Raw genomic sequence first — 13,847 nt, 5'->3', positions numbered from 1 at the left:
CTCTACAGGGTGTGATAGGTGTACAATTGGTGCTTACCATGGTAATGGCTAGTGTCATACAGAAGATCATACCTCATTATTCTCTTGCTCGTTGGCTTCTCTGTAGTGGCAGGTAAGATAAGAAACAGTTGCTATATGGTGTGTGAATATGGTAATGCAGGTATGCATTCAAGTAGTAACAATAAAACTTACTGATTTAGGTGGGTTTCTTGAAAAATAATCTGATACTCTTTTTTTCTTGAAAAAAAGAAGAAATAACAAATCAATCTTTAATTTACTACCATAGCATTATGACACCTGACTTACTGGCTCAAGGTATAAAGACGCTGTTGCTGTAAAAGAGCAAACTTGTTTGCTGCTATGAATTATATTAGTCATTAAGTTAGTTGTTGCCCAACTCTTCTGTTATTAAAGGTACAAGCTACATACGTTAATATTAAAAAGCTGAGCTGAGTACAAGACACTGAAGAATAGAAGCATTTTTTTCACTGCATTGCCTCAGTGTTCTAGATAGTCCTGCTGATTAGCTTTGCATATAAAGAGTGCTTAGGTACTGATTAGAAACTAGCAAGCTACTACACTAATCAGGACTTTTTTTTTACATGCAGAGGGTAGATTGAGATTAGATTTTAGGACAAAGTTCTTCCCTGTGAGGGTGGTGAGGCCATGGCACAGGTTGCCCAGAGAAGCTGTGTCTGCCCCATCACTGGATCAGGCATCCTGGATCCCATCCTGGGACAGAGCTTGGAACAACCTGGTCTAGTGGAAGGTGTCCCTGCCCATGGCAGGGGATTGGAACTGGATGAGGTTTAAGGTCCCTTCCAACCCAAACCCTTCTATGATTTATTAAAAATTCTATTCTTTTACGATTTTATGTGGTTAGTATAAAATTCCATACACTCCTTCCTCATAGCAATAGATCAAGCAGACATGAGTTACATGGGGAGCATTCCCTGTTTGGCTGTATCTATAACAACAAAAACCAGCAGCTGTTTTGAAGATATATATCAATATCTCCAATATTAAAAGAATTGGAGACACTTGCTTTGTGTGATTAAAAGGTAGTGTGCTGTCTTTTGTAATTGTTAAAATGTTGTGAATATCAAATCTCTACTCTGGATTTCTGAAGAAGTGTCCTTGAATAATAATTTTCTTCACAGGAGTCTTAACCAGTCTTTTATAATTTTCCATTTCCTTTTTTCATCTCCATCTTGGCATTACCAACTTTTTTTATTTTTTTTTGTTTCCCCCACTTCATCACCCAAAGAGTTGCTAATGAAAAATGACGTAGATGTTATTTAGATGCATGTTAGGTACCTCTGGTTAGGTATAATGCAAAACATTAATTGTCAAGTGAATAATATGAACAGGAAGAAAGCTTTAACTGTTGTGTGAAGTTTTATTGTTGACCATATCTTCAGGGTATCTATTGCCTTCTTGGTACCCTCAAGAGAATATTACATTAATGAATATGAGACTGCATGCCACTTTTTTCTGAGATGTGTTACTACCATAGCTTTTTTATCAGCAATTCTTCAAATGCAGTTTTCTACTTCTTATGTCTTAAAGATTTATTTAAACTTTTATCTCAAAATTTAAGTATTCAATTGTTCTTTTAAAAGAATTGCTCAATATTATGCCCATGTTCTTTGTTCTTGTGAAGTTTTCACTTTCCTTTCCTTGTGTCCTGGGTTTAGCAGTAGCAGTCATTTTTCTCCTTAGTAGCTGGTGCTGTGCTGTGTTTTCGACTTTCAGCCTGGGAACAGCACTGGTAACACCAGTGTTTTTAGTTGTTGCTAAGTAATGCTTACTGCGATCAAGGGCTTTCTGAGTCTGTGCCAGGAAGAAGGGTAAACTGGGAGGGAGCAGAGGCAGGCCGCCTGAGCCAAAGTACCAAAGGGGTATTCCATACCACAGAACATCATGCCCAGTATGTAAACTGGGGAGAGTTACTGAGAAGGCCCAGATCGCAGTTTGGGTCGGGCTGGGTATTTGTCAGTTGGTGATGAGCAGTTGTATTCTCTTCCCTTGTAATTTCCCTTATTATTGGTGGTAAAAGTAGTGGTTTGTGTTATACCTTGGTTACTGGACTGTTCTTATCTCAACCCGTGGGAGTTACATTCTTTTGATTCTCTTCCCCATCCCTTCTGGAGGAGGAGGAGGAAGAATGGAGGGAGTGAGTGAGAGGCTGCGTGATTCTGAGTTACCAGCTGGGCCTAAAGCATGACACCTTGTTCTAAGGCTTGTCATGTTCCTAAGATAGGGAGAGGTTTGCTTTTTAAATCATGGATTCCTAGAATGATTTGGGTGGAAAAGGACCTTAAGATTGAGTTCCAAACCCCCTGCCATGGGCGGGGACACCTAGACCATGTCACCCAAGGCTCTGTCCAACCTGGCCTTGAGCACTGGCCAGTGGTGGAGCATTTGCCACTTCCACTCTTCTGTTTCTTCTAAAGAAAATACTTTTCATTGTTTTCCTCTTTTATCTTTGTGCACCTGCAGATTGCTAAATACATAAAGCAGGATTTCTGCACTTGTTCTTACGGATTTTTGCTCCCATTGAAGTCAGTAGGAGTCTTATGATTGCATTTCATGTTAGTAGCCTTGAAAATGTCATTGTGTTCTTCAGTATTCTATTTATCTGGTAACTGTTTTAGTGCATGGTAATTTCAGTCATTGTGAATAATCTCCTGAATGCAAGAATTCTGTAAAAAGCCAGAAATAATTCTGCTTTCCAGGAATAAAAACAAGTAAGAAGCTTTACTGCAACAAAAATCTGAACTGTAATGCCAGAAAGAAAAGCAGTTCTTTTCTTAGTTTAGCTGACAAACTTTTATGTCTAACCCATTTTCCTCAATGCTGTCTTTTTTTGCTAGTGGTATTTTCTTTGACAGATCTGTGTGGGTAGGGTACTAGGTTTTTTATGCACACATAACTGTGCAGGTACAAGCAGAAACACTCTTAAGCAGTCCAGCTTTTCCAGGAAAAGTTACCACCTGCTCCTCCTTTCCTTTGTTAGTATACTTTCAAGTAATTCTTTGGTTCCCCACTGGTTTTTAAGTTACTTCATTTAAGCATTTTTTTTCCAAAGGCTTGGGAGGCTTTTGTAAGCATTATAGTCTGAAATGTCTATAGATAGCCGTCGATGAATGGGAGCAAGGATAAAAAATGTTACCAAACAAGCCAGAAACTCTTCTCAGTGTCAGTTGGTTTCAAGATGCCTGTGTATGTCCATTCAAAGCTATTAAAAATGAAACATAGACATTTCAAAATTTAAAAGAATTGTTAAAATAGATGAACATAAGATTATTCATTTACAGAATGAATACCTATAGTTTACTGTTGAAAAACAGCTTACTTAAGTTTGTAAAGAAATACAAACCTTTTCAATCAATGCCATTTCAGAGTTTGAGTGGAATTTGAATACTCATGTTTGTTGAAGTAAATGAATTGGCCGCCTAAGTATCTGCTTTTTTAACTTTGCATTTTTAACTAATTACCTTTGCAATTTTAGCTAATTTAACCTTTGTATTTTTAACTAATAAAGCCTTCTGTACCAAAATGCTGCTTTTAAGTTGCTCAGCTACTTCAGTTGTTCTGCTTTCAGGCCACTTCAGGAAGACAGGCGAAAATGGATGTTTTCTTTTACAATCGTTAATGACCTTTGTTCAAACTAACTGGGGCATATCTGTGCTGCTATTGCTATTCAGACTAACCTGGATATGTCACAGTGACAGAGTAATCAGTTGTGGGATCTAAGTTTTAAACATATATAAGCTGAAGCAGATATGAACTATTTTTCTTTTTTAGCTCTATGTTTTTGGAAATATTTATTCAGATCTCTTGGGTTTGAGATTTAAATGAAAGGTGTGTAGAGTTCATTAGCTAAAGATTTCCAAACCTGTTGTATCCTATTAGTTGTAATTAGTGATCACTTGCAACATAATTCTGTTGCATAATTAAGAGCAAATTGTTGTTAAAGTGTTTATAATGTATTAGTATCAGAGAATCACAGACTGGTTTGTGTTGGAAGGGGCCTTAAAGCTCATCCAGTTCCAACCCCCTGCCACAGGCAGGGATGCCTTTCACTAGACCACATTGGTCCGAGCCACTAGACCATGTTGCTCCAAGCCCCGTCCAACCTGGCCTCAAACACTGCCAGGGATGGGACAGCCACAGCTTCTCTGGGCACCCTGTGCCAGCGCCTCACCACTCTCACAGCGAAGAACTTCTGCCTAAGAGCTCATCTCTATCTCCCCTCTTGTGAGGTTAAAAATGTGGCTGGTTAAAAATGGACTTTACTGTATTGGAGAGAAAACACCCTGAAAAATATGCTTATTGTGTGGCACTGCCAGGTGCTATTCTTCCTCTCTTTTTGCAAGTCATTTGATGGTTCAGTAGAAAAGTCACAGAATTAGAGGATGGTTTTGGTTGGAAGGGACGTTAAAGCTTGTCCAGTTCCAACCCCCTGCCACAGGCAGGGACACCTTCCACTAGACTAGGTTGCTCCAAGAGCTGTCCAACTTGGCCTTGTATGTTACACAGAATAGGATTTTTGTTGGTTCTGCTGCATTAGGTACTATTTCTTTATCTTTACAGGAAAAATTTTGAAAAATTAGCTTTCTAACACAGATGATCTTCATCACTGCAGAACTACTTTTGGTATTTTCTGTTGCCATGTTCAGATCTGGGAGATGGTGAACGACAAAGCAGAAGACTTTTTCTGTTTCTCCCCACTTTCTCTGTGTTGTTTGAAAGCTAGGAAGAAGTTAGTATCTGTAATGTAATTTGCCTTCTTGGAGGAGGTGTTTAGGAAAGCAGTGCTAATGCTATGATCTGCTGTGCCTAAGAGAACAGATAGCTACTCTGGACTGGAAAATTACTGTTGTTTTGAAAGGCATGATTGTGCTGTAAGATGATTTAGGATGTGGCTCTGACAGGTAATTGTAGTGGTACAATTATCCCAGTGAACTTTTTTCAGTATCAGTAAAAACCTTGTTTGCTGTATTTGATGACAATGGTAAAATTTGGTGTTTTGGGAAGTGAAGGGGTTTCACTTAAATGGCAAAGTGGCAGAGCTTTCTTATTATGAATAAGTGTCTTACATGCTAAAGAGAACTGAAGTTGTAAACTGTAGTTGTTTTGTTCAGGTAGGGTTGGTACTTGCACATAAGGGTGTTTTGCTTAGGTACTGCAAATGACCAGTGGCTTAATATGCATACAGATTGTGTGTTTATATATATATTTATATATATATTTATATCTTTTTTATATATCTATTTTAAACCCTTAAAACCATTATATTGAAAATACTGCTATGGTTATACTTAAGATTTTATTTTTCTTTAGTTTAAGGTGGTATCAGCATCCTACTGAAGAAGAACTACGAATTCTTGCAGGGAAACAAAAAGGCAAGAGCAAAAAAGATAGGTAAATATTTTCTTTCCTTTTTTTTTTTTTTTTTGTTCTCCGTATGATCCGTGTGTTAACTTTGCTAGCCAACTTTTGTCTTTTTGTGAGTTTAAATCTGTTACTTGCCTATAGCTGCCACACTTGCCACAGCTCTGTACCAACCTGTGTTCTTTCAGTTTAACAGAGAGTTATGATCCCCAAATTGTGCAGAACTGCATGACTTCCAGTCCACAAGATTGGTCTGTGAAACTGCTAATTGGTGGCAGTGAATTTTTTTAGTGAATGTATTCATTTGTATGAAAACTGAGGAAAGCAAATCTTATATAGGATTGAAGCTCTTCATCTTGAAGAAAGAGAAGAAAGATTTGAGTATATTAGTTAAACAGGATTACTGTGAACCACCACTCTTACACAGCTGTGAAAAAGGTTAATGTGCTGCTAGGTTGTATTAGGTGAGGTATTTCTTGTAGAAGAGATAGGGAAATACTAATCCTCTTGGGTGAGGCACTGGTGTAGAACTTTATCTGGATAACCATGTGCAGTTCTCATCGCTAATGTTCAAGAAAAATGAGCTTGTACCTGAATAGGTGCACAGAGGGCTGCTAGAATCATCCAGGAAGCAGACAGTGTCTTACAAGAAGAAGCTAAAATAGCTTGGCTTGTTTAACCTAACAAAAGATGACTGAGGGGGTGGGATAGCTGTTGGTCAGCTTAAGCTGGAAGGAGATTTCTGATGTTCAGGCACGAAGTTCTGGAACAGCCTTACCAGAAGTACCGCTGTGGCAATCTTGGGGTGGTGGATCTGGCTATCTGATGCAAGGTTTCTGAATTGACTGTTTTTAAAACTAACCAACCAACCAACCCGACTTTTATTTTACATGTTTGTTACAATATTCTTTCAAATTCAGAAACTCATTTAGCAGTTTTGTGCAGCAAGTTGAGGTGAAATAATTGTGAGTAGCATTACAATTTATAGCTGTCTATTTAAGCAGTGATATTCATTCATATGTAAAATAACTTATAAAACTGTAACTTAAAGTGCACCCATAGAAGCCTTCACCAGAAAAACACAAGCGCATTCCAAATAATAATTGTACGTTGCTCTTATTGCCTTTCCTCAGCCTAGCCAGTCTTTTGCTCTCCAAAAGATGTGTGTTCTCACTTTCACCAGAGCAATTACATGCTCTCAGCTGAGTGGAAGTGTGGCATGTTAATATGTACTGATATACAAGTTTAAATTTTGTAAGCTTTGAGAAATTTACTTTGAAATTTAGTAGGAACCTGTATTACAAGTCACCTATGTATGCATTAAGTACTTTTTCAGTTACTAAATTTACGCATTTAATGTTTTAAATGCAGTGCTGTTTTCATGTTTGCCCAGGCAAATTTTGTTGATGTGATTTCATTATTTTAAGGTAGATATAATCATCTCACTATATTAATATGTAACCAAGAGAGCACAGTTAGGATAAGTTTTAATTGCAGGGGAGTAGAAAAATTCAAAGAAACCAAGAGAGTAATGTGGAGGCTTAAGTGATGCTTTCTTTGCTGTGCTAAGAACAGAATGAATGAAGCACTTACTTTTTAGTAAGTATACCTCTGTGTGCTCTAAAGTGGCTGTTGTTGGAGAACCATAGTTTAAAGCAAGAATTGCTCCTGTTGAGTTGGTTTGGATAAACTGTTGGATATATTCAATATCCAATTGGATATTGAGTTTGTTTGGATGTACTGTTTTAGGTTGCACAAAATGGAATGCAGCACTCCTTTGAGCCAAGGAGGTGTGAAACAGTGTAGGAGAAATAAGGAGGCATCTCTCTGGTTTTTGTTTTTTTTCCCCATGTCCTTTCAAGATAAAATGCAAAATGTAGTACTTTCTCCTGTGTCTTACTTAAATACTTTTCCAATATGAACTAATTAAAAGGGAAATTATGAAAGCAGATCCAAGGATCTTGCTTGAGAATTAGCCTTATAAACAGCTTTAATACAAACTTGTAGTCCAGTTTATTCAATGCATATTACACTTCAGTATATTGTCCTGTAGGTTATAAGAGCATGTGAATATTAGGCAGTTTTTCTATTTCTGAATTGTTTATGTTGTATTAAATTGTTAGACCAATATAAAGGTCCTTAGCTACTATGAGTTGCTTTGAATTAAAGCTGTATATGGTCCTGGGTGTGTTCTGTGTCTCTTGGATTATTGGTCCCCTGGGATAATTAAAGCATAGGAACACCAAATTCTGTTAAGCTGAAATGGCTTCTGTTATCAAAATGCTCATCTCACTCAAGATGATGGTACATGCAGTAGGAAAGCCTCAAGAGTACAACTTGGGGCAGGGAAGCCCACCAAAGCTTGTAGATATACTTCCAGGGTAGAGTTCGGGACTTCTTGTTCAGGCTTCAGCACCTGAATTGTTGAATACTCCTATCCTCAGTTTTTAGTTTGTCCATTAAAACTCTTGTGCTTTCGAAAATACTCAGAATTAATAAAACCTGGAAAAGATGCTTTCTGTTTGTATCTTCATCTTGCACATTAGTTGAGAGGAATTCATTCCGTATAAATAAATTAATAATTGATTGATTGAATTTCCTTTAATGCTTATGTCCCAATAACTCATCTTTCCGTGAAAAATCCACCTCTCCTTTAAGGGTTTTAAGTTTTGTTTTTTTTTTTTTTTTTAATTACTCTTAAGAAAACATTTTCTGATCTCCTTTAATGATATTTTATTTTTAATAGTGATGAGGTAAGTTTTACCCTAGTTAGTAATGGTAATCTTTCAACCCAATTTTGTGTAACTTGTTCTTGTTCTGGCTCTTTTAAGAGCATCCTGTTTTCTTCAGTTTAAAGTCTAGTAATGTGTCTTATTTTCAGGAAATTGGAGATTCTGATGTTGGTATTGTTTCAGATCTCCAGATGAAAATGCTCTTCTTTTTTTCCAAATATGTAATCTTTTATGGTCTTTCATGTATTTCTGCTATGAAAAATGATTCCTTAAGAATGTGTTAGTTCTAACCAGCAGTTTGGAAAACACAGTCATTTTACATCTAAGACATACTTTTGTTTATACATACCAGTATTTCAAAGATGATTGAGTAGGGCTGGAAAAGAGGAGTGATGGTGGCTAGAATAAAGGCTTCCACACATGGAAGAAGTGTATACTTTACTAGTCTGAGGAAGGGATTTGCAACAGGTATGTATTCCGTGTGCTCAGAGGGTGGATAGGGAATTGTAAGCATATTGTTCAAGGAGGCACTGAGTAATGTTAGTATAGTACATTTAAGGACTTCTCTTATTTTGGACACTCATTGTGGACCTTGGTGCCACAAGACGCTACGGAGCTCAACAAATCTCCTACTGGTTCAGAATGAGATTAGGGAAATTCACGTCAGTTTTGAATGTCAGTTTCAGGTTTCAGAAGATGCAGTCCCTGGCTCAGGTTATCCTCAAATTGCTTACTGCTGGAAGCCAGAAAGGGTTTACCAGTGTGAGGAGCAACTTTTGGTTGCCTATTCCTTCTGTTTGAATAAGCAAGTAGCCACCTGTATGACAGGAGCAAGTGAATCTGTGTGTCACTGTTTATCAAGCCCCAGTGTATCTGTGTCGTGCCCTGCAGAAATGGCTAAAACCTGGAACACAGCTTTAAACCCTGGTGTGGTATCATGATGTACTTAGCATTGTCTGTTTCCCTGAAGAGAGCGTGATTCTTTATTTCTTTTCAAGATGTATTGGATTGCTATATGATTGTAGTAGCACTGTAATAAACATGTATATATATCAATTTATTTTTATAAGCAGGGTGTGAATTGCAACAACTTTGATTCTACATGCATCCTTTTTGATTAGAAAGCTATCTTAAAATTGTCTTCGCTTGATGGCAAGTAGGATGGATCTCTGGAGCATCTATTGGTCAGTTTGTATAATGTACTTGCTAAGCACCCTCTTGTGACAAAAAGGGCTGATGTTTTTTGGGAAATCTGGGTTTTATTTTTTCCTTATCAGCTGTCTTCTGAGGTAGATTACTGTTTATTGTTATTTCCAGTGAGCGTTCAATAAATTAACATTGCCAAATCTGTCTGTCTTTTCCACTTGTTTTCAATCCAGAGACTTTAACACTCCTGTCTTTCAGCATCCTGGTCTAAACCTCAATTAAAAAGTTTCAGCTTAGCTTTGGTTTTCCTTTGGGCTGTCTGTATGGCAGGATACATATATTATGCTCTGTAGCTGTGCTTGTGTCACAGGTTTTTTGAGACTGTGAGAACTTACTACAACACCCTGTAGCTCCTTGAACAGAGAAAAATCAGTGAGCTGAAATTAATACTGGATCTTGTCCTGATACATGCTCAGGATGCAGCATATAGAAGCCATTTAGACCCACACCAGAGCAGTCTGTCAGAGCCTTGCAGGGTAAAGCTAGGAGACTTTGACATACCTGTTTGTTTCTCAAGACTTGAACTTGAATTAGTGCTTTTAGCTAGATAGATAAAGATGTTTGCATTTATCAAAAAAGTGATCTGCACTTTCCTTAAATTTGGAATGTCTTTACATATTGAAAGTTTGTCATATCCATGTATGTGTTATCTATTAATTTATTTATTTTTTCAGAAAATATAATGGTCATATTGAAAGCAAACCCCTAACCATTCCAAAAGACATCGATCTTCATCTGGAAACAAAATCTGTGACTGAAAGGGACACTATTGGTAAGAATAAGTGGTTGCAGACAGTAGTACATTATTTCAAATATATCCTGATTCTTTCTATCAAGTGTTTATTTATGATGAATGTTGGAATATCTTTTGTTATAGACAATGAATGAATAAATGTACAACTGATAATAAAGTTTAATGAGAAGGCAAGAATTTGGGCTAAATCTCCTTTGTTCCATGGGTGACATCTTAATAGCAGTTTTATGCTATCTCATGCTAAAAAGGATGAGGAGGTGAAATCCAGCATAAAGCACATCTCTTGCATCAGGTAGCCAGAGCAATATGAGACAACACCATGGTCTGTTTGAAACAGAGGTCATAGCTTTTTGCAAGATAATGAGAATCAGCAGATGTTGAAACATGTATTTTCTGCTAATCTAAAACAGGGAATGTGCTATAGTATTGAAACCTAGGCCCTTCAGCCGCACATCTGAAGCACTGAGGTAAAATGCTTAGAGATCATAAGTGACACATCGTAAGCATTGAGCTAAAATGCTTAAAAATCTAATCTTATAGAAATAAGTAGCATTAAGTGTTTTGGAATTTGCTATTTTTTATATGGTAATTTTAATTTTCTTAATCATAACCATTCTGTTACAGAAAACACGTATACGGATATGTATGTGTGATGCATTTTCTTCCAGTCTACGCTTTTTATACGCATTTGTCCTATGCATAAATACAGAAAGAAGTGTAGTCGATGCAAAACATTTCTCAGCTTAAATTATTGGAAAGAGTGTAGAAAATACCTTTAACAGAAATGTAGAGTTTTTTAAAGCTGGCACATAAATAACTAATGCATTCACGGGTTTCAGTTTGTTATTTTCTTGAAATTACAGTGTTTAACTTTCTCCCAGAATAGTTATGGATACTGATACAGTGTAAGGTATACAGACTTGTGTTGACTCTAACCAGGTAGACAATTCGGAATAAGTATAGGACTTGGAAATACCTGAGTTTGGCCAATTTCATATGTTTGAAATCAGGTAGCTTGTTGTCAACAGACAAGTGCTCAATATGTTTCATGACTTTTTAACCATGTAGATGTAGGAAGAAGTCTTTGGGAGGGACAGGTCACAAATTGTTCTTTGCAGTTTTCCAGCACCTGTGGGAGCTCTCTCTTTGTAAATCACCCAGCCTGCATGCAACTGCAGTATTATCCCCAGAATTTTTACAGTGGAATTTACACAGTAATTTCTCCGGTATTGCTGTACAGGAGATAGTAACAATATCTGGAAGAACGAGCCATTAGTATCTTAGATTTTTTTTTTTTTTTTTAAGCAAAAAGAGGAAGCAAATATATATAGTATTTTAAAGGATTGCCAGTGAGCTTTTTGTTTTTTTAACAGAGAGTAAAAAAACTCTTGTCTAGAATTGCAGGTAGTCTCAGCTGGAGAATCATTTTCTTTATGATGTTGTCATCTAAATAAAGTATGCTTTTTGAGTTTAGGATGTTAATGTGTAAAAGCCAAGATAATAAAAAAGTAAAATCTTGTAGCCTTATAAATCTGAGCACTAATCAAATATCAAGTGCCAGAAGTGAACAGTGAAGTTCACTGTTGAGTGCAAAAAATGCGGCTTTTTTGTGGTTGTTGGACTTGGATAGTCTGCCTAGACCTCAGTCAGTTGAAAGTGTTTTGTAATTGTCAGTCCATTCTATATGTCAGTAACTGCCATAAAATAAGTGCACAAATAATAATGCTTGCAAACTTGTATTTTTCAGCCTTGCATTATTTTCCGGAATATCAGTGGTTGGTGGATTTCACTGTTGCAGCTACAGTTGTGTATGTGGTGACAGAAGTCTATTACAGCATTGTGAAGCCGTCACAAGAAATGAATATCAGCATAGTGTGGTGTCTGCTTGTCCTGGCTTTTGCAGTGTATCCTTTTCTGTGTTCTTAAATGACTCTATCTAATCCAAATAGTCCATATCATCCTACAATTCATATAAAAGTTTGTATTGTTTATTGGCAGGATACACATATACACGGCATTTGGAAAAAGGAGTGCGTAAGCTAATGCCGATTGGGTAATGTATATGCTGGAATCAAGAGCTTGTTAGCATTAATACCAAACCATTTATGGAAAATGAGATATGTGAACTTACATGTAGTGCTTACCTGTAGTATGGAGTGGTTCTAAACTAGTTTTATTTTGCCCAATTTGGCATTCAGAAATAGATTTCTGTACAGAGAGTATTTACCGCTTTTGGAGAAGTATGCAATTTATTGCAATTTATTGCATACTTTAATTTTGCAGTCTGTTTAATCTGATACTTCCTGAACAAGTTAGTGTAGTGATTTATATACTAATTTATGCAAAGGGATGTGCATGAATTCATAATTTCAAAGGATATTCAAGACACTCTGACAAAGTTTACAAAAAAGAAAACGTGTAGACAGCTGTGGGAGCAGAGGCAGTACGTTTTGGAAGATCTGTGAAAAGCTGAATTCCCCTCTATAACTGAGGGGAAAAAAGCAGCCAATATTGGACCATAAAAGTAAGAAACTGTTATGTTTGTTTTTACTGGAAAAGGCAACATCAGACATGAGTGCTTGCACAGTAATTAACTCCTTTCCATGTACCAATCCAGATCTATGCTTTAGGGAGGAAGTGTCCCAGTGGGTAGGACATCAAGTAAGGGAGCTAGGAGACCAGCATGGTTAAACAAGGAATTGCTGAGCAAACTCGTGGAAAAAGAGAATCTATGGGTTATGAAAGGAGGGGCTGACCACTTGGGAGGAATATAGGACAGTTGTTAGAGAATGTAGGGAGGCAATTAGGACAGCTAAGGCTTCCTTGGAAATTAATATTGCAAGTCAGGTTAAGGACAATAGAAAGGGCTTTTTCAAATACATAGCGGATAAAACTAACACAAGAGGCAATATAGGCCCACTGTTGAATGAGGTGGGTGCCCTGGAGACAGAGGATTTAAAGAAGGCAGAGGTGCTGAATGCCTTCTTTGCCTCTGTCTTTACTCCTGCAGACTCTCCCCGGGGACCCAAAATTCCTGTAGCCCCAGAAGGAGTCAGGACAAAGGAGGAGTTTCCTTTGGTAGATGAGGATTGGGTTAGGGATCAGTTAAGCAGTCTGGACATCTATAAATCGATGGGTCCGGATGGAATACACCCGCGGGTGCTGAGGGAGCTGGCAGAGGTCAATGCTCGGCCACTCTCCATCATCTTTGGTAAGTCGTGAGAAACAGGAGAGGTGCCTGGGGATTGAAGGATGGCAAGTGTCATGCCAGTCTATGAGAAGGGCAAGAAGGAGGACCCGGATAATTATAGGCTGGTCAGCCTTACCTCCATCCCTGGAAAGGTGATGGAACAACTTATTCTTGACACCATCTCTACATGTATCAAGGATGAAGGAGTCATTAAGAGCAGCCAACATGGTTTTATGAGGGGCAAGTCATGTTTGACCAACCTTATAGCCTTCTATGAGGAAATAACTAGGTGGATGGATGATGGTAGAGCGGTAGATGTGGTTTTTCTTGATTTCAGTAAGGCATTTGAAACTGTCTCCCACAGCATCCTCATAGATAAGCGAAAGAAGTGTGGGCTTGATGATCAGGTAGTGAGGTGGATCAAGAGCTGGTTGAAAGGAAGAAGGCAGAGAGTTGTGGTCAGTGGGGCAGGATCTAGCTGGAGGTCTGTGACTAGTGGAGTCCCTCATGGGTCGTTGCTGGGACCAGTGCTGTTTAATATTTTCATCAACGACCTGGATGAGGG

General features: G+C 37.7%; 1 protein-coding gene across 3 annotated transcripts in view; it reads left to right on the top strand.

The window, feature by feature from the left end:
* The window catches only part of TMEM161B (transmembrane protein 161B), a 41,567-nt gene that overhangs the window by 11,290 nt on the left and 16,430 nt on the right, over positions 1-13,847 (top strand). For all 3 annotated transcript variants that reach the window (XM_061342679.1, XM_061342678.1, XM_061342677.1), the window contains exons 2-5: positions 9-112; positions 5,350-5,430; positions 10,013-10,110; positions 11,840-11,996. In XM_061342679.1, coding sequence (XP_061198663.1) covers positions 9-112; positions 5,350-5,430; positions 10,013-10,110; positions 11,840-11,996 — 440 coding nt within the window. The remainder of the gene's footprint in view (positions 1-8; positions 113-5,349; positions 5,431-10,012; positions 10,111-11,839; positions 11,997-13,847) is intronic.

This window comes from Neopsephotus bourkii, unplaced genomic scaffold (assembly GCF_033783945.1).
Source record: "Neopsephotus bourkii isolate Nb327-2 ecotype Australia unplaced genomic scaffold, CSIRO-AGI_Nbou_v1 NB_1812, whole genome shotgun sequence".
Lineage (NCBI taxonomy): Eukaryota > Metazoa > Chordata > Aves > Psittaciformes > Psittacidae > Neopsephotus > Neopsephotus bourkii.
This window is presented reverse-complemented; position numbering and strand designations above follow the sequence as displayed.